This window comes from Salvia hispanica, chromosome 6 (genome assembly GCF_023119035.1).
Source record: "Salvia hispanica cultivar TCC Black 2014 chromosome 6, UniMelb_Shisp_WGS_1.0, whole genome shotgun sequence".
Lineage (NCBI taxonomy): Eukaryota > Viridiplantae > Streptophyta > Magnoliopsida > Lamiales > Lamiaceae > Salvia > Salvia hispanica.
In genome coordinates this window covers 7,660,234-7,680,704 of record NC_062970.1, presented here as the reverse complement: position 1 = coordinate 7,680,704, position 20,471 = coordinate 7,660,234, and the positions used below count along the sequence as shown (strand labels likewise).

At 37.0% G+C, this 20,471-nt stretch overlaps 4 protein-coding genes across 6 annotated transcripts; all 4 read right to left on the bottom strand.

Annotated features, from left to right (window-relative positions):
• Positions 1 to 250: 250 nt before the first annotated feature.
• On the bottom strand, positions 251 to 4,154 carry LOC125191949 (DEAD-box ATP-dependent RNA helicase 58, chloroplastic-like). 3 transcript variants are annotated; one of them, XM_048089386.1, is made up of 10 exons: positions 3,819 to 4,154; positions 3,508 to 3,601; positions 3,074 to 3,187; positions 2,853 to 2,975; positions 2,583 to 2,687; positions 2,043 to 2,201; positions 1,885 to 1,953; positions 1,683 to 1,772; positions 693 to 833; positions 251 to 596 (listed from the first exon to the last, which is right to left on the bottom strand). In XM_048089386.1, the coding sequence occupies exons 1-10, from the start codon at positions 4,055 to 4,057 to the stop codon at positions 327 to 329; spliced, it is 1,404 nt and encodes a 467-aa protein (XP_047945343.1). In that variant the 5' UTR covers positions 4,058 to 4,154; the 3' UTR covers positions 251 to 326. The 3 variants fall into 3 exon arrangements, with proteins under 3 accessions (XP_047945343.1, XP_047945345.1, XP_047945344.1); XM_048089387.1 differs by having other exon boundaries at positions 328 to 556; XM_048089388.1 differs by lacking the exon at positions 3,819 to 4,154 and having other exon boundaries at positions 3,074 to 3,183; positions 3,508 to 3,603.
• A 567-nt stretch (positions 4,155 to 4,721) lies between these two features.
• Positions 4,722 to 7,163, bottom strand: LOC125197454 (3-dehydrosphinganine reductase TSC10A). The gene is made up of 3 exons (XM_048096191.1): positions 6,442 to 7,163; positions 5,949 to 6,096; positions 4,722 to 5,309 (listed from the first exon to the last, which is right to left on the bottom strand). Exons 1-3 carry the CDS (start codon positions 6,976 to 6,978, stop codon positions 5,020 to 5,022), a joined length of 975 nt encoding a protein of 324 aa, XP_047952148.1. The 5' UTR covers positions 6,979 to 7,163; the 3' UTR covers positions 4,722 to 5,019.
• A 4,101-nt stretch (positions 7,164 to 11,264) lies between these two features.
• Positions 11,265 to 12,122, bottom strand: LOC125196499. Its single transcript, XM_048095032.1, has 2 exons — positions 11,842 to 12,122; positions 11,265 to 11,744 (listed from the first exon to the last, which is right to left on the bottom strand). Exons 1-2 carry the CDS (start codon positions 11,968 to 11,970, stop codon positions 11,481 to 11,483), a joined length of 393 nt encoding a protein of 130 aa, XP_047950989.1. The 5' UTR covers positions 11,971 to 12,122; the 3' UTR covers positions 11,265 to 11,480.
• Positions 12,123 to 14,267: 2,145 nt separating this feature from the next.
• LOC125197539 (NEDD8-activating enzyme E1 catalytic subunit-like) lies at positions 14,268 to 18,321 on the bottom strand. Its single transcript, XM_048096301.1, has 9 exons — positions 18,133 to 18,321; positions 17,779 to 17,942; positions 16,434 to 16,636; positions 15,757 to 15,989; positions 15,614 to 15,676; positions 15,457 to 15,513; positions 15,087 to 15,208; positions 14,838 to 14,955; positions 14,268 to 14,754 (listed from the first exon to the last, which is right to left on the bottom strand). Exons 1-9 carry the CDS (start codon positions 18,226 to 18,228, stop codon positions 14,467 to 14,469), a joined length of 1,344 nt encoding a protein of 447 aa, XP_047952258.1. The 5' UTR covers positions 18,229 to 18,321; the 3' UTR covers positions 14,268 to 14,466.
• Between the last annotated feature and the right edge of the window lie 2,150 nt (positions 18,322 to 20,471).

Here is a 20,471-nt window from a genome sequence, read left to right as displayed (position 1 = left end):
GAATGCAAGCAGAAATGACAAAACATGCTTCCCATAATGAACACGCAAAGTTAAGAGATTTTCATTAACGTTCAACGGTGTGAAAGAAGTTCAGTCATATTTAATCAACTATTATAATCAAACTGGAGAAAAGTTATTCATGTTCATTCAGTATTACAATCAAACTGGTGAATAGTTATTCACAACATGAACGCACTGTGTTCTTAGATAACTGAAGGAACTTGATCCTTGTTATCCTTCGAGATATAAATGAGGGAAAGAGACAAAATGTATACAACTAGAAACTATAAAAAGAATATAGTTGTATACAATGTGAGAGTAAAGAGCTATTCCGAAAATAACAATTCTTCACATTGAAATTTTAATTCATTCTCAAATCTCTGCAAGACAAAGCGTTCTTCTGCTGATATAATGCTGGTGACGTAACATTTACTCTCTGAAAAAGGCTTCCTACCTGTTCTTCCTGCCCGATGAAGATAATTAATTGCATCTTTTGGGATATCAAAGTTGTATATATGGGTTGTTTCAGGCAGATCAACTCCTCTACCAGCTATATCTGTTGCAACAAGAAGATAATCTCCTGAGTGCTTGAGGTCCTATTTTCAAAATGAAGCAACAAACAGAAAGGATAGCAGTCAGCACAGGGATTAATCTCAGATATTCTTTCCCTAGCTGAGAACAGATGAACTTACAGTTATGGATGTAGCTCGCTGGTTAAAATTGACGTCTTCCTCTAACAGAACTAACTCTAGGTGTCCTCCATATGATGTTTTTAGAAACTCAATCAAAAGAGTTGTAGGTGGAGCATTTCCAGCTTTCTTTGACTTCTCAGACTGCATATCATGAACAAGATGCAATAACCCCATCATTAACCCCATCATTGACATTGATATCTTCAAAATAAGAGCAATCTATATGATCGATGAGTGTGCATTCTAATTTCACTGCAATAAATAGGAGGTTGAGTAATTTCATCTAGCCTAGATAGTGGACCATTAGTTCGTTACTAAAAACCTTCTTGCAGTACTAAAAGTTTTATCATATGATCAGCACACAGCATATTGAAGATCCGAATGCAAACACTGAGTTATTTAAAATGATCAAGTAAAATTTAAGAAAGGCTCATTCTCACAAAGATGAGGATTGTGTTCTACTCCCTCCGTCCCCTAAAAATAGGAACTTTAGAAACGACACGGGTTTTAACGCAAAATTGGTAAAGTAAGAGAGATAGAAAGAAAAGTGTGTTAGTGGAAAATGTGTTCCACCTTATTAGAGAGATAGAAAGAAAAGTGTGTTAGTGGAAAATGTGTTCCACCTTATTAGAGAGAAAGAAATTTCCTCAAATAGAAAGTTTCTATTTTTAGAAGACGGAGGGAGTATATTTTTGGGTAACCATTAACATACCGGTGGAACTACTTTTGGAAGGTACACACATAAAGTATAAGTACCAGGTGCAGAGATGCAATTTTATTTTGATCACTGTTCAGAAACACCAGATAACATAACATCTATCCCTGTTTATCTTGAGAAAAGGCTTCTATAACCATGGTCATGTAACCATGAATCACACGTCATGAAAGACAGCCTTCTTTGGTTTATGCAATGCAATAAATCCTAACCAATCCAAAAGTACTTTATGATATTGATCGAGTGTACAATTGACAAAGCTATAAGGCACTAACTTGCTCTCCAACAAAAATGATGGCCGATTGAGGAGCATCAGACTGTAACAATTGTAGGAGCGTAGAGTACTTCTCTTTGTTACCACATATCTGAATTGACAAAATGAAGACAAAGAACCAATATGTGGTGTCATCAACAATAGATTGCACATTGCAAGTTAATAAGTTATCATCTCAAATTCCTATTGTTGCATTTTCTCACCACATATCTGTGATATAGGCACGAAGGCATTGGCTCAATTGGATTTACATGGACATGCACAACATTCGCCTGTCATAACAAACAACAGATTTAATAACTAGCAGATAGTGACACCGTATTCACATATGACTAGTATGGTATAAGTCTAATTTACTAACCTTGGTCCACTTCTGCTGAATACAGTCATACACAAATCGTCTATGCTGAGGAATAGATGCACTAGCAAATACAGTTTGGCGGCTATTGATTGACGAGTGGATAGTCAAAAGCTTCTTCAAAGAGCTCACCTCCTTAGAAGAATTAAACATAAAATCAACCTACAGATTGAACAATATATTAGCCACAGCACCACATATGTTCGGGCATTTAAATGTACAGATGACAGCATACAGAAAGTAAGTTACAAAAGTAACCGAAGAGTTAAACACTCTGGTGCACTTGAATGCTAATTCTTAGGCCCAACTTTGTCCATCAAGTAACTTAAGTATTAGGACAACACAAAGACTTAGGAACTACAACTGAAACCACCCATGGAATTGCTAAGCCGCAACTGTTTCCAGAAGTTTCTTACCCAACAGAAAGCCAAAATTAGTTTTTAAAACATTTCAAAAATATTGGAATGGCAGCCTAGGGATTGTAGCATATAATTTGGTTTGTGAAAAGAAATTACATTAAACATGGAAAAATAATTTGGGTACCTCATCGATTACCAACACTCGCAAGGCATCCAACTTCAGAATATGCTTGTCAAGCATCTGGCATAAACTCCTCAAAGTAGCAATTACTATAACAGGGGGTTCCACCTGTTACTATGAAATTTTGTGATTAGTAGTTCTGGGAGAACACCAGAAGAATCTCAACTTTGAGATGACTCATTTAACATAATTAATCACAGAAAGTCATAACAGAAGTTTGAATTCATTGTAATAAAGATATGAGTATATAGTACTAACAGGAATGTTAATTACCTTTAACCAACTCTTATGCCTTCTCAATGTTCCACCGTCTAAAAGAGCCATGACTGTACATGACTTCTGTTCATTCTCAAGTTGCAGAGATTTTGCAGCCAAAGTACGGGCAACTTTTGTGACCTTTTGGTAGAAAGATACAAAAAGCATTTCATTATCCAGAACTCATTTCATAACACTAAGATCTGTACACAGAAATTATAGAAGGAAGAATCAATTACCTGCATACCGAGTTCTCGTGTGGGCACAACAATCACAGCCTGTACGGATGACCTTTGTGGATTGACAACTGAGAATATCAAAAGTAGGTACGCTAGGGTCTTTCCTGAACCTGTCTAGAGAAACAAAACCAGAAAAGAACAGTTATTATCAGATTTCGTTTTGGAACTGTTGTAAAAATCAGCTTATGATACACCATTGCTATCGAGTTTGAGGTTTTAAAATGGACTCTATCTTAATCATGAGAATGGCCTCATACATAATGAATTCTCAGAAAAATATAAGGTCCATTCTAGGATCTCATGTCCTTTTCATTTCTTTAACCTTATACTTTTATATTTTTGTGGATTTTTTTCGATTTTAGCTCCCATAGAATTTTCTGAGCGAATATAGAAAAACATGTAAATACATTTAAGCAACACTGGATTGTATCGACCTGAGCATGAATCACACAATCACGGCCGGAAAATAACACCGGAAGCGCCTCATTCTGTACTGGCGTGGGCACTATGTATCCAACCTCCTCCGCCCTGAAAACAATAAATCTAAGCAACTCATCACCGAGAAAGAAAAGAAAAGCAAACAAAATAACAATCGGAATTCATATAATGACTGTGAGAACATGAAGTTAAACCAACTCTAGGGATTTTCTTACTCCAGACCAATCAAATGTTATCCTACATCAACCCAATCCCTAAACATTCATTTTCCACACGAAACACAACTGAAAACCATGAAAAAGCTTGCCTCCGGAGCACGTGATCGGGCACGTGACCTTCACACAGTTCAAGCAGCGTTGAGCAGGTATTGCTGGTTTCCACAGTGGAATTGACAGAAGCGGAGAGCGCAAGACAGTTTGACATACAAATTCTGCGGTAAGACAGCAACGAGCTCTTGCGATTAGGAGGGAGAAACGAATGAGAGAGCAGCTTCATTGAGGATGTCCATGATAAAGGGTGCGTATGAGCTGCAAAGGAAGACGCCATGGAAATGACTTCTTCAGTGACAACTGAGAACGGATTGAGAGTGGGAATGGGGATTTAATCCATCCATTCTCAATTTATGTTAAACCCTTGCTTTCAGCTGCTCAGATGAAATAAGTTTTGTGGAAGCACCATATTCACTTTATTTAAATAAGCGTTATTCCGTGTATAATTATGAAATTTGATCAAATTTTAATTTATTAAGCATTTTCCGGAATTTGAATGAAAAATTACTAAGTTTCAGAAATTTTCAGTTGTTCCACGTAGGAAATGTTTTCAGCTAACTCTGGAGCTATAATTTGGTTCACACATATAAAATTTTGATAATGTCGATGAATAGTGAGATATATGCATATTCATTTTAAGCATAATAAATGTAAAATAAAATAAAACTAATTTTGTCACCTGAGACAATAGAGAACTTTGAAAACTTCATTATTTGTTCAAATTTTGAAAGGTGAGGAACAAAGTAGAATTTGATCAAATTTTATAATTTTATAAAAAATTAACCCAATAAAAAAAATATTCTTTGGACATTCGGTTTCTAACTTTGGCCATTCATATTAAAATTTATCAGTATGAATTACCATTGGACATGTCATTGTGAACAGAAATAGCAATGGTAAAATTAAAATGCAAAGATTTTCTCCAATCCAAACCGAGGATATAACCCGAAAAAGGATTCGCTGAAAATATCACGGTTAGTTACATTCTGGAAATAAAACACTTACTTATTTGCCTTTTCTTTCGGCAAATACAACCAGGTCATCCTACCATAACAAGTTAGAAAGATTTTCAACTGATACAAACACACAGGAGGTGCACAGCGACAGCGGTTCAAGTATAAACGGAGGCATAGTGAGACAACTGCAGCAAGCCATAACACTTTCACTATCTCAAAACTCGAGTTTTTCGCTGCCAAGATACTTCTTCGTGGGCACAGAGTAGATCCAAGTAACCAACTACTACTTTTTTGCATGCCATTTCTCAATGCTGCTGAACCAATTCCATTGAAAAACTAAGCCGGCCAGACGCATAATACCAGCAGTCATTACCTCCACAAAGGCACTCAGACACGACCTCTGAGGGGATAAACCAGCTGTTGCTACAGCCAGTAAGAATCCTTCCAAGTTGCATGGGACTATGAATGTGCCCGACTGGATTCCTTTCAGAGATTTTAGAGCGACTTCATCAGCTTTCATTGCGCCAGAGGAAGCTGCTATTATACTAGTCAGCTGGGGACGTCTCTTGTTCTCTGCCATCGAGAGGTAATATCAATGAATGTTGCAATACGATCAGTCCAAATAATAAAACAGGTAAATTTACAAAAAACAACCACCAATTGAGTGTTGCAACTTGAGGATTCCAGCAAATGTTTCAGACGCTACTAGACATTTTGCCCCAGAACCTCTACAACAAGATGTGAATAACAGTTCTCAAGTGTTTTAGCTTACATTTTTTCGATACAAGTATTTATTTCTTATTTGTTGTTGTCAGGATACCCCGGATAGCTAGCTTCTTATTTCCATCAAATTGTGCTGGAGGAAGCAAACTTCTAGTTTCAATTTAATTTTATTAAATAATGTATTACAATCCAGCATATAAAAACCTAAGCTTTTTGTCTAAAAAACAAAATTAAAAAAGAAGTTAAACTTGGACTCTTGGAGAGCTAGAGCACTAATCTAAAGTGATTTCTCCTATAAGAGAGTTTCCCACCAAGTTAAAACAAATATTGTTCCAAAAATTGTAACTAAACCTTCTTGACTTACAATGCCAAATGTCATCTTAGAAACTTCAAACTAGTAATAAGTAGATGTGTGTTGTGCAGACAAGAAATAATAAGTAGATTATTCATGGTGAGCAATCTCAAGTGGAATAATTAGGAAATTCATACCTTCTGCAAAACCAGGAGTTTCAGTGTCCGGAGGAAAAATTAGGCTGAGATGAATGTTGTCAGCTATAACCTCGTGTTGCAGCGCTTCAGCCAAACCCTTGAGGCCAAACTTACTCGCAGAATAAGCTGTGTATCCGTAAATTCCAACCTGAAATAATGAATGGTGAGAAAGAAAATACAGATATCAGTCATCAATCATTAATTATTTAGACTGCAAACAATACATATATGAGCTCTTTTCAGCTTCACATCCAACTTCAAAGTATCAAACAGTTTACTAATAGCCCAACTTTCATAAATCAGCTCAACGCTTGAATTACATTCACTACACAGTTAATGAGCTCTTCACATCAAAGTATCAAACAGTTCATAAACAGCCCAACTTTCACAGATCAGTTCATCATACATCACACAATTAAGAGCAACAGTTAATCACAACTTGCATTTTGCTGAAGGGAAACCTAATTCGATAAGTGAATTTGGGGTACTTCACCTGGCCTGCCTGCGACGACATAATCGCAATGGAACCGGGGCCTTTCTCAGCCCGATTCTTCTTCATCCCGGGCAAAGCGGCCTTGATCAAATGAAAAGTCCCCGTGAGATTCACATCGATCATGAACTTAATCTCCTCCAGTTCCTGCTCCTCCAATTCCTGCGGCACGTAAACCCCGTGATTGCACACGAGCACGTCGATCGGGCCGGCATCCTCCACCGCGCGCTTGACGGCGTCGTAGTCCCTGACGTCGGCGCTGAAGACCCTGACGTCGCGGCCGGTGGCGAGCTTGATGGATTTCTGCGCCTCTTCGAGGCGGGCGGGGTTGCGCGCGAGGAGGGAGACGTCGGCGCCGTTCTGGGCGCAGAGGTGCGCTAGGGCTAGGCCGATGCCGCTGGAGCCGCCGGTGATGAAGACGTGGCGGTTCTTAATCGGGACGCGGACGGCCTTGGGGCGGACGATGAGGTAGAGGATGAGTAGGACAGAGAGTGGGATGAGTAGGAGGAGAGAGAAGAAGGAGAAGTAGACTTCCGCCATTGGTGATGAGGGGTTTCAACAACCAAGAACGACAAGGTTCAAAATCAGAATTCCTTCAATTTTAGAAGTCATCCAGCGATTCGAGCCCTTGATTTGTGGTGTGATTGGGCGAAATTTGTATTGGATTATTGTTCGATTGAATCTAGGCAGGATAAAAAATTCAGTGCACTCTGCAAATATCACTACCACATAACTACTCCATAGAAATTACCCCATGACCCATGTACTAAACACCTCTTAAAAGTTACACTGACGCTAGAATTTTGGATATTACTGCCCCGAAATGTGTATAAATGATTGACTATGAATGATGATATAGGGTTACTTTAAGAGGTGCTGTCATTTGTGTATTAATTAAACAAGAAAAAATAAAAAAAATAGTTATCAATTACCTCCATCCCCAAATATTGTCTTACTTTAACCCAACTCGGTTTTTAAGAAATGTAATGAAAAGTGAGTTAAAAAAGTTGGTGGGATGTGAGTCTTACTTTTAAAGCACTCCCTCCGTCTCGTATTACTTGAGGTGTTTCTTTTCGGCACGAGATTTAAGAAAGTTATATTTAGCAAGTTAAATAGAGTAGATGAGAGAATAACGTAAGAGAAAGATAAGAGATAAAAGTAAAAGAAAGAATAAAATAGGTGAGATTAGATGTTTTATTTTTAACCAAAAAAAGAAATGACTCAAATAACTTGGGACAACCCAAAATGGCATACGACTTAAGTAACTTAGGACGGAGGGAGTGTTAGTTTTATAATAAAATGTGAGTAGAATAGAATTAGTAGAATATGAGGTCAACTAACAAAGATGATAAAAAAATGAAGTGTGACAAACTTTCAGGACGGACCAAAATATTAAACTGTGACAAACTTTCAACGAAGATAGTAAATTATTTTAAAATTAAATTAAAATAATTTTTGAGTTTGATATCGCAACAAATCATCATTTCCTCAATTTCTCGTCATATCACAACTTCTACAAACCCTGTCCCTCCTAAGAGCATCCACAATGGATGCCCTAGTGGAAGCCCTAGTGAGAGTCCTAGAGGTTGCCACGTCAGCATGCTCTATCTTTCTGCAATGGTGGAGCCCTAGTGCATGCCCTATCTCTTATCCACTTTTCATTTCAATTTTAAATCATTGTTTTTTAATTTTATTTTTAATTACTATAAAAAACCAAAATATATTATTTTAAACACCACAAATACCAAAAAAAAAACTACATTACTTAATTTAAAAGTGGAACTACATCATACTTAGCTAAAAAAAACTACATTAAAACTTAAATACTAAAAAAAGAAAAAACCAAACTAGTCATCTAAATTCAACCTCTGGGCCAAATTCTTGATCATATTCTTAGTCCTCTGTTGGGCTTTCGGATCGGTTTCTTGACGAAGGTTGTTTTGGGCATCAAGTATAAACCTATACTCAACCACCTCGCGATAACCTCTGAACTCCTCGATCGCCTTGTCCATGAGCTGAGCAGATGGAGGAGACGCAGCCTGCGGGGGGGCCGCCGATCCAGACGCGCCCGCCTTCGCCTTCCCTTTGGCCTGGGCTTTGGCAGCCTTGGTACCAATGGGACGTCTAAAAGTAGACGTAGGCGTGCCGGAACTCCCTTCCGGCTCAGCGTTCAGATCCATAGGAGATGGGCCGCTGCTCGTGTAACCGCCAGTGGCGGTGGTCTTCGTCCGCTTCGCAGCCGAGGATCCAACCGGTATCCCTCCGTTGAGCTTTGACTTGTCCTTCAAGATCAGCCAAACATTGTACAGCTTGAACTGCCCGAACTGTCGTTGGTACTCAAACAACTACTTGTTGAGGACATCCTCCATGCTCTCACCACTAGCCCTTCCGTCCCTGTTCCTGTTGTAGATATAGCAGAAGTTGTTGACGTGGAGCTTGATCCGATCCCAATACTTGCGCAGCTGAACCTTGGTCCGCTTGAACGCCCACTTCGGTTTCACCTCGTTGTAGCGTTCCTCAATGCGATCCCACATCCTGGCCGAAGTCTGGTTGTTGGAGGATATCGAATCCTCCGATACGTCGACCCAACACTGAGCCACCTTCAGGTACTCATCCAACTCGTAGTCAGTACGCCCTGTTGCGTACTCCTCGTTCGGCTCGTCGGATGGGAGTGGGACTGGGACCGATGGCGCCTTTTCTTTCCGCGCCATCTTCTTCTTCCCTTTCTTCGGCGGCGGCCGCGCAGGGGCAGGAGGTTGCTCACAACTAGGTTCCATCTCCTCAACCCGATACTCCTCGGTGCCAAAGAACGGATCGAACTCAGAGTCGGAGACGAAAGTGGATCCTACAGATCCGGGTGTCTCAACCCAATAATCTTCGTGGCCGGGCCACCGGGCGCCGCCGCCTCCTCCTCCAAACATGGGCATATCGTCGTCGACATTATGGGGGTTTGGGTATTGACTCGGATCCATTGTTAAAAGTGTGGATATTGGGAGAATATATAAGAGAAAGTGAAAGGTTTGGTGTGTGAAAAGTGGAGAAAATGGAGTATTTATTGTGGTTTAAATTAGGGTTAAATAATTTAAAATTTAAAAAAAAACTGAAAAACATCGGGCTCGGCCTCGGACGTGCCCCTGCAATGAGCGACTGAACTCTCGATCGTCCTCGGGCATGATCGACGCCTGCAATGGATGCCTGATCATCCCCGAGCTCGATCTCGGGCGATAGGGCGTGAGATCGGGCATCCATTGTGGATGCTCTAATATCGCTCCACGTACCTGTCTTGTTTAATTTAAAATTTTTATTTTTAGTTACCAATTAATTCATAAAACTGAAATACTTCATTTGTTCGCCATTAATTAATGCACTTTGACTCAGCACAATTAAATTAGTTAACTCTCTAACTATTAACCGAATTATATTTGAAAAAAGGTAGCTCGGTCACGGGGATGAATTATTTTTATTCGAAGTGTATTATTCATTTATTTGCTTTCTTGTGCGATTTTAAAATATCCAGGATGTGCTATTTTTTATGTTAGGGCCCTCACTTGCATTAAAATCAAATACTGCTTCATCTTTCCTAAGTGGGCGGTTGGATTGGATCAAGATGTCACACTAGTGGCGTTCTTATTCTTTAACCAAAATAATTCGATCCCTGGTATGTTTAATTAAAGCACTTTATATATACACAAAATATTAAATACAGTGAGGAAGATTTCATCGCCATCCAATTTTTGCCATGAGTTTCGAAATTGTTGGATAATCATAGGAAAATTTGACTAAAATGAATAAAAGAACTACTTTTTTCACGAAATAATTCGAGTGTGAGATCATGAATTCACTTTTATAACTACTAAACCCTTCTTGCTGGACGAAATTTGTGTAACATAAACGAAAAGGCATACACAATTCGAATAAATCGATCAATAACATGATTTTTCTAAAAACAATTTTGTAATTTATGAACCCTTAATTGTTAATTACACATATGACACCGACTAGCTATCAATTCCAACTCCAATGATCCCAATGCTGACTGGAAAAGTGGAAATTCTTCAAATCTTCTTTTGCTTTTTTTCGCTAAATAGATTCCTTCCACAATACAAAAATATCCCAGAATAAATTCAAGATTATATGCAACTCTCATATTTCTTCGTGCCACGCACCCAAAAAATAAATAAAACATTATTTTCTCTATATATTCTTCTAACTTCTTTGGTGACAGATCACTTTTTAGTTTAAATTCTAAAAAGGGTATTATTGAATTCTTGTAGGCCAATTTCATTTATTACATATCTAAGCCATGAAAAATACAGTTCATAGACTTCTTGGACAAAGTTGTCTAGCCAGTTGGTACTTCTATCATACTACTACTAGAATGCAAAATTAGTACACTACTTTTTCTTTTTATAATATCATAGTATAGTACTCCCTCCGTCCCGGAGTATTAGACTCACTTCTTTTGGGCACATGATTTAAGGAATTAATATTTAAATAGTTAAAGTGGAGAGAGTAAAGTATGAGAGAGGGAAAAAGTAGGGGAGAGAAGAGAGAAAAAAGTAGGTGGAGAATAAAATAAGATAGATGCTTTTTGCTAAAAAAAGAAATGAGTCTAATATGTTGGGACATCCCAAAAAGGAAAGTTGGTCTAATACCTTGGGACGGAGGGAGTATATTTTAGTTGAAACTCATTAGTCATTACATTATTATTCTTGAGCTATTTTAGTTGAAACTCATTTACATCAATCAGAAAAAAAGAAGTTACTACAATATTAGGAAAATATAACTAAAAGATCCTAATAAAATAAATTCTTCTGCACTTATGGTAACCAAGAAATACTATACTAATGTATTATTCATAAAACCCTAAAAAACAATGATTAAATACACTTCTTAGTAGAGACTAGAGAGGCATAAACACTTGCTGAAACCTCTCTCAAACAATTATGCATCTTGCATCTATCAACAAATTCCCCAACCTCCTCTTTATTTCAATTATACATCACATATCATGAAAGACCAACACAATATAGTAGTCAAGATCAAAATCTTCTAAATGAATGATCATATGATGGATTGATGAGGGTGTCATGAGACAGCCCTCTTGAGCCATGATCAAAGGGCCTCTGAAACTTGTTCGCAGATGCCATGAATCTTGCTTGCCTCGCACTCCTTCGTCTGGAATTCGACGAGGAACGAGGGATGAAAACTCCGGTGCCTTTGCTCTCCCTCTTGCTAGCTTGGTGTTGGTCATAGCTGAAAAATGATGAACTTTGTGTTGCTGGATTGTTTGCTTGAATGGAAGCCTTTCAACAAGAAATCAAGAATCTGAATTTTGTATTCAAGTTTAAGTGATAGGAGTACTATATGTGATCTTGATTGTGTTAGTTGAAGATTGAATACCTGACTATTAAATGGTGGAGAGTGTGAGTGAGAGTGTTGTTGATCATCATCATCCATGATGAGGAGAGATATTTGCTTGCTCAAGTCTTTGAAGAAGACATCATCCTCCAACTCCAGAGCAGCTTCCATGCCTTGTGTATTTTTCTTCACTTTATTTTCTCTATATCTGTTTTTCTTTTTCCTAGTTGAATCAGATGCTGAATTGATTTTAAATAGGGAGAGAAATTTGGAAAGGCAAAGGGATGATGGGATTCAAGTAGAGGGATTATGGGCTGGGGCATGTGAATTAGTGGGGTCTTTGAGAGTCACTTGCCCATCCTGTCTATAGCACAGCCCCACAACACTATATCCATATCTTTTATATGTAGGATAAATATCATTTTGTATCTTAACATTTGAAATTTTGCACAATTATACCCAAATATATGCAAAATCATGCATTGTCACTTTAACAATTCTGCTCTATTCGATCATCGGTCGTTGAAATTGAGACACGCGATCAGAATACTCTCGAATTGAAAGACAAAATTTTCAAGTCAACAAGATTCCAATCTAATCTATACTTCAGCAAAGCAAAGGGTGATAGGATCAATCGAAATTGACACCACAAGAATAAAAAAAAAACTTCTTTTACTAATATAATTAGCAAAGATTATAGAACTACAAATATTAGGGTGTAGACTGATATTTTCACATGAAGTGTTTGTGGGTGAATCTTTATGAAATTATTATTATGATTATTATCTCTATGTGTGTGTTTTGATATTATCCAGTTGTGGGATAGAAATAGACCCACAAACCAGATTATCTGATCCGGAGATAGACTTGAATGTGATGAGGGCATATATACTTGGTTGTGATTGTACATGCACTTTTTCCTCTCATCCACTACTTATTTTCACACCTTAGTACTTTCTTTTTTGGGGATATAATAGTTTAAGTTACATCCAACTAGTCATAAACAACTGTTTTTTCTTGTTTTTGTCTTCAAAGTAAATATAGATATGCAGCCAAGTTCAACATGGACAGTTGAAAGATCAATCACTAGCAACCCCACTCTTAAAAAGAAAGAAATGGAATCATTAGTTTATGTCCTAATCTTGCGGAAGGTGTGGGTCATTTAGTGAAATTATTTATCCAACTTTTTACTCCACATTCTTGATTTCTAAAATTGAAGAAGATAGTGTTTCCATCGTACTCTCCAAACGCAAGATTAAGAAATGATCAATTAACATCAAGATGGCTAATAATGCATTTTAGGCCATATGCTAATTTTGTTTAGCCAAAATACCATGCAAATAAAGTATGTTAGGGATATCAATCAACGTCAAAATTGGCGACTTGACCCAATACACAGAAAAGGATGGTTAGGGGCCTAACCCAAAAATAAAATAAAATAAAATAAAATAAGCCAATCCACCCAATTTAACAACCATGTGTAGCCATCCCCAATTTGCTTAAATGGGTTTGAATGGAAATAAAATTAATTAATCGATCGGCCAATTTTTATTTTTATTTTTGTAATCCATCGGCCAATTTGAAGTTTTGAACTACTGAGTTTGTTATTTGAGTTAGATGAATAAAATAGTGAATAAATATATAAGTGCAATATTTGCAACGACGTACATATAATTGTAAAGTAGGATAACAAAAATGTAAGATAGATAGGAAGATATACTATTATGTGAAAAAGGGATATAGTGAGGCAAAAGAACCAATTGATTGGAGTATGGATAGAATAATTGGATTCCCTTGCTAGTAGTAGTTGCTATCAATGTTAGATTCAGCCTCACATTTCTCAAGATTTTATGGACCATACTACTCTTTTTCAAAAAGCCAATTACTGTAATACTGAATTCCTAACATTTAACCCACTTTAATATGGGTCCTATTCCTGCTGACTTGGGACTTTTGGGGTCTTCAAACATACACACACATGACACATGTGTGTGTGTTTGTATACCTAATAATGTATGGATTGATGAATAAATATTTCGTATCATTTGTAGCATATCATTTCCCTCCTTATAGATAAATGACTAACTTATCATTTCCATAGTGGTCCAGAGCCCACAAGAAGTACTGCCAGACCCCTCTAAACTTCACCTCTATCACAGCTTCTGTCCAAAATATACTACTGCTATTTTAAAGACATTTTTTCATGCAGAATAACCTTGTATATATATCAAATATTACCAAAAAAATTTCAAGTTGCAATTAATTCTAGCCACAAAGACCACAGCTAATTATCAGACCAACTTAGTGACTTTCATCTCTAGAGTTGGCCTGGTATGTGGAAATTTTGTAGCCATAACTTATCTTGGCCTCAAACTCATAGTTGTCTTGAAGGACCATCACAAACACAACTAGGTACTACAAGGACAAAAGAATGGAGCCAAAACACGTGCTTATATCGCTCGAACTAATTGAAGCAAAATCCCAATTTCCATTGATGTAAATTCACAGTATAAGAAATTTGAGAGGATGCCAAGCGATCAGCATCCTGCTTTTCATGAATTCTCCATATGCTGGCCAGAATTATGAGATTGAAAAAGGGAAATCTACGCTACTATGCAGCTGGTTGAACAATTTAAATACCTCCTGAGATGTGGAATGCCTCAGAGGTTATGCCCCACCAGCCATATCAATATCCGCAATCCCATCAACCCCCTTAAAGGCAATGCGTAACTTCCTCATACAAGACTGCTTCTTGTCACCCTTGCCTGCCATTCCATTAACATTAACGATACCCCTGGATACTCCATTCATTAGATCAAATAAAGGAATATCCAGGTTAGATCGAGTCTCCTTTTCTAATGCAGGAGGTGCCTGCATGTATAACTTTTCTCCCCTGTATGAGACACTCACTCTAGTCAGGAGAAGATGAGGGTGATCTTCCAGTTGATCGATGAACTGTTGCAGTGATAAATTAAAAAAAATTAGTATGGGACGGCAGTAAAAATTACTGATAAAAAAGCCAATAGTATGTGAAGCACCTTTTTTAAAGTAATGGACTTCTCCATCTCGATTAGAACACCAGGACCACAAACAAGGCAATCTGGATCCTTCACAAACTCCGTAACTTTAATATGAAGACCTTCGACTCCATTATACCTGTGAACATAAATGCAATTACTTCTTTAATAGTGAATAAAAAAGTTATAGTATTGGTGTAACATCGAATGAATTAGAAATATTCGTGAGACCATCTTCACTAAAACAAAATCTAGAAGTCAGAGATATACGTTAAGTAATTAGATAGTGACTTGCTGCATCCAGAAACAATTTTCAAGGTCTCCAAAGCACAAGCAGCTGAGATAATAGCATTCGTAGAAGCTATAGCAGGAATTATGTTTTTCACCACACCCTGTAAATGAAGCCAGTGTTATCTCATAAACAATTTGGTCAGAAACAACTAACTGGAAACTATTTACATGAACATGGATATTCATATTTACACTTCCTGGACTGATGATGCAAGCTTTCACTTAAGAAAAAAACAAGAGAATAATTTGAAAGCTATCGCCAGCCAAAAAGATGTACCGAGCTACAAAAGGCACTTAGCTATGTGAAAGCAGCTGAAAGGTAATAAACTGAAAGATACTCCTTGCTTACCTGAGTCAAAGAATATGTGACTCCAGGAATTCCAAAAAGTTCAGCCCTCTGGACAGCCTTCGAGAAAAATATGAAATTATGAATAAAAAATTGGAGAAATAAGAAAATAAACACAATTCCAATTGTTCAGCTGAAAGATACCCTCATAATTTATTACCTCTGAATAAACCCATTGCATGTCTTCAGGATTATCTGGATCGAAGCTTTTGAGACCATGGACCTGAAAAATAATATCCTATTGAAAAACGCAATGCAAAGACACCCAGCAGGAGAATGCAGTCAAATAAGTTATATGCTGACCTCATTCCATTTAATTAAATGGGCATATTCAATACAATGAGCAGCATTCCTTGGAGTTTCTGCTAAAGTACATAGAGGGAATTTTACTTGCGGTGGGAATAACCAAATGGTACACTCGAAACATGGGGTTGTTCCTGGAATTATAATCCTGGCATGGCCCTTGAATCCTTCAGTTCCACCATCCACCATAGGTTTGACGGTTTCTTCTCGAGGATTATCATCAGAATCATACTCTTGTTAAACAGAAAGAACACAAACTTAAGTACATCAGAATTGCAAATAGACAATAAAAGACTATGGATCATGTTCACACCATAAGACTTCATAAAGTTAAAATTTCCAAATGTGCATCTGCATTTCAGGTTAAAAGGTAGGTTTATATTGAATTTGAATGGGAACTAAAATGTAGGAAAGGAAACTATGTTCATCATATCTGTTCATATGCGTGATTACTAGTACTTCTGAATAAGATTCAACAAAATAACAGAACTTAACAACCAACTATGAAACACAATTTGCAAAGGATGGTCCAGCAGTGAAACTACATAAGGTAGATATACAAAAGTAGGCATACATATAACGTGAAATGATAAAATAGCCTCATCCAATTAAAGCAGTGAAGAAAAAACTTTCATGTCAGCTTTCTCCAGGTCCTCTATATTGTCTAGCAAACTTACCTAGAAATCCACAGGCTACTTCATTTATGTAGCTCCTTGCCTCAATAGAATCAAGCCCAAGGACAATAATGCTGAAATCACTATAAAAGTCCAATGGTTTGTCTTCGATGCGGCAGAAATGAGGTGTAATATTTACACCATTAACTCTTTCCATAACTCGTCTTGCAGCTACTTCAGCCTTTGGCTTTCCTACATCTTCAAGTCTACACACAGAATACATACATGGCCACTTTTCAGCATGGAGTAAATGATAGAAAGACATTGTGAATGGAGTAAATGATAGAAAGACATTGTGAATGGAGTAAATGATAGAAAGACATTGTGAATGGAGACTGATGAAAATTGGCACGAAATATAAAATAGCTCCTTAGATCAGGTCAACTGGCAGTTGATACCCGATCTGGAGCTCAAAGTCCAGATGAACATTGCTATGCCTGAGATCTTTATGACTAGTATATTGAGCAACTAAATCAGCTAGAGTCTAGAGACTAGGAAGAGCAAAAGATCAACCACCTCTTTAGCTTTCCACAAGGAATTCAGCTAGTGCATACATTATTACGTAAGCATAACAATGTACTAAAAGTTGGCTCCAATTTTATCTGCAAGAGCTTATTCATTCTCAGCTGCAAAACGAACTAAACAGGAATATACTTTTTCAGACACTCATTGTCAAATAACCAACTCTAACAACCTAAAGCTAGCTAAGATTAGCTCACTTGCAAAACAAACAAAATTCTCCAAATCAGAGGAAAAAAAACCCTCATTTTGACTTCCAAATCATAGTATACAAAATCTGTATGGCTTTTAAAAATCCCAAACAAAAACTAGCATCTATGGATCAAAGATAAGGTTATATATATTAAGTATTGTTATAGAAAAGAAAGCATTCGGTGGAGGCAGTTTTAAAATCCTAGTGTCACCTCCAAAATTCAAGATGAGGGGCTCAGCTTCATCACCTCACTTGTATCGATAAAGAAACATCAGTCAGAAAAATAGACATGTCCCTCACAAGGCACTACTCAGCATTTAATCCGTAAATGAAACCCTAAGTAACCGCTAATTCATAGGTAGAAAACATGTTGTCGAAACTTTTCACTATATTCATCTACTGATCAAATCGCCTATACATACATAAGAGTCCTAATTCTAATTGACCGAGGATAGCACATAAATAAGCTCTGCAGTTCTATGGAGTACTATATAATTCTAACAATTGAAAGAAACTAAAGAATTACATCATCACGGGAGATAATAATTCAGAAGGTTTCACTGATCAATTATGGCAACTGGTGTAACAGCAATAGAAGCAGAAAAGAATTTTCAGAAACAAGAAGCACGAACACACCTAAAGAGGAACTGACGATTAAGGTTGGTGACCTCAATCCGATCCATATCGATTACATCAAGGTTCTGAAAGCCGGTTAAAGCCAAGTCCTTGAGCAATTCGCAGCCCAGCCCACCTGCCCCGACCACCAACACCTTCACATACTCTTTTATGTCCTCCCTCAGCTGCAACAGTTGGATAATTGATCATCACCAATACTTGAAGGGTTCAAAAATAACCGGATTGAATAAACTAGTCAAACAAAACAAAACAGAAATCTGGTAGTGGCTAGGCTAAATTTTCTTAACAATCAAACAAACATAGCAATGCGGCAAATACATATGATAGAGAGAGAGAGGGGGGGAGGGGTTTTACTTCTTGGCCAGGCTCAAAGTTGGGGCCAACGAGGTGGCCTGGGCGGAGGAGTAGCTTATCGAGGTCTCTTGATCTGGTGGGCTGAGACACCGCCATTATTGCAGACGGTAAAGCTTAATTATTTCTGCTATTCGCGAAAATGAAATTGTAAACAATGAATGCAGTTTTTCATGTTTTGAATTTTTATGTGATTTCTATTCGGCAAGAGGCGCCAACGCGACTTTACCATTCCTCCATATTTATAAAATCTGAATACCATAACTGGTAGCTTAAATATTACGCTTAGCTAGTTATAGTATAACAAAACTTATTATTTTATTTTTTTTGAGTTGATCAAACGATAAAGAGTGTAATTTCAGGTTCGACTCCGTTATGGTGCAACTTTTAACATCATTAATTCATTGAAACAATAAAATTTATAGAGCTTTTTCTAATTTTAAGTAAAAATACTATAATAAAGATTTTCGACACTTTTTATTTGTATAAAGAGTAAATGTCAATTTTGACCCTAAACATATGACTGATATGCGAATTTGGTCGAAAACATTGACTTTTTGAAATATGGGTCTAAAATAAATGAAATTCGTGTCGATCCGGTCCTTTTTTTACGGTTCTGTCAATTTCCGACCGTCAACCGTTAATTAATGTTTTGTTGACCGGATTAGCCAATTTTGATTAGTGTAGCTTCTTTTTTTAATTTCTAAAATATTTGTAAAATAGAAAACTCTTAAATAAAAACATGAAAAATGTGAAAACCATGAATCAAAATCAAATTTTTTTATTCTCCCTCTCTTTCATTTCTTCTACCCCACACCACCAATACCTTAATTTTCTTTCTTTCCAACTTGGTCCAAAACCCGTCGGACTCTTCGGATATGGAGAAGTCGCAGTGTTGCAGAAGTTCCAGAGACAACTATGACCCATCGACAAGATGAAGCAGTCACCGTCAACCTTAATTATCGCTTCCGACGAAGCAATTGAATTTCGACTTCGAATTTATATTTTTGAATTTTGAATCTTGATATAAGTCCTTGAATCTATGTCCCTGAATTCCGTCAATGTTGAGATGCATATTAAGGTTCTGAAACTGTTTCAAATCCACATAGCATTATGGACTACTATTTCGTCGAAGATGAAGCAGAAAAATAGAACAAAATACCGTCAAACTAGTCCTGAACACTTGCAATTTTAAGCATTGCCAGTGTCGATTGATGTCAAAAAACCCTATGGCACACAAGTACCCACCGTTCAAAAACCATTACACACCACCAACAAACAAGTAGCCACGAACAAAAGATAATCAGCGACTTCCAACTCATAGCCAACAAGAGATAATCGCCGGTGTCAGCGATGTTCTCGGTTGGAATCGGACTTAGGGTTTTTGATTGTGTGTAGAGAGAGAGAGAGAGTTTGAGAGTTGGGGAGGGAGTCGATTAAGTTTCCAAGTGTGGTGTGGGAATGATTTTGAATTAGAAATGAAAATGGAAAAAGAATTAAAAAAAGACTAAAAACCATTTAATTAGCAAAATAATTAGAAAATAATTAGATGACTAATAATTCGAGATTAAGCCTAATCGGATCAAAATTTTGCTAATCGACGGTTGACCATCAAAAATTGACAGAACCGTAAAAATTTGACCAAATCGACATGAATTTCATTTGTTATGGACCCGTTTTTCAAAAAGTGAATATTTTGGACTAAATTCGTATATCTTTCATATGTTTAGGACCAAAATTGACATTTACTCTTATATAAATGGTAAAAGGGAACGCGACTTTAATCTCAAGTTACACAATTGCCGCTTTAAATATCTCATTTATGTTCTAGGAGTACTATTTTTTATAAAATCAATACAGGATATAAATATAGGACTCAAATTCCACTAATTTTTACTAGCCACTTTCATTTACAAATTTAAACAGATAAAAAATGAGATACTTATCAACTTGTTCACCTTCTCCTCATATTGACTAGTAACCCACCCAAATCAGCACTAAGGGGTGGACGCAGAAATAAATATTGATAGTTTGAGATTTCTAAATTTTATTTTGATATATATTTTTGAGTAATTTAAATAATTTATAGGGGCTTTTATATTAGATTTTACACTAAATTTGACTAAATTTTAAAAAAATTAATAGAAAAAAGTAGAAAAAAAATATTTCATTGAGGGTTAAAGCCCCTACCTTTTTCTCTTTGGGTCCGCCCATGTCAAAACTCACGAAGAAAACTCCAATCTTGTATACATAACTAACATGTTAATCCAAGAATCGCTCCCAGTCCCACCAAACTGTAGCGGCAGGTGGCAAGGACGTAGAGCATGGCAAGGTGGTGGAGG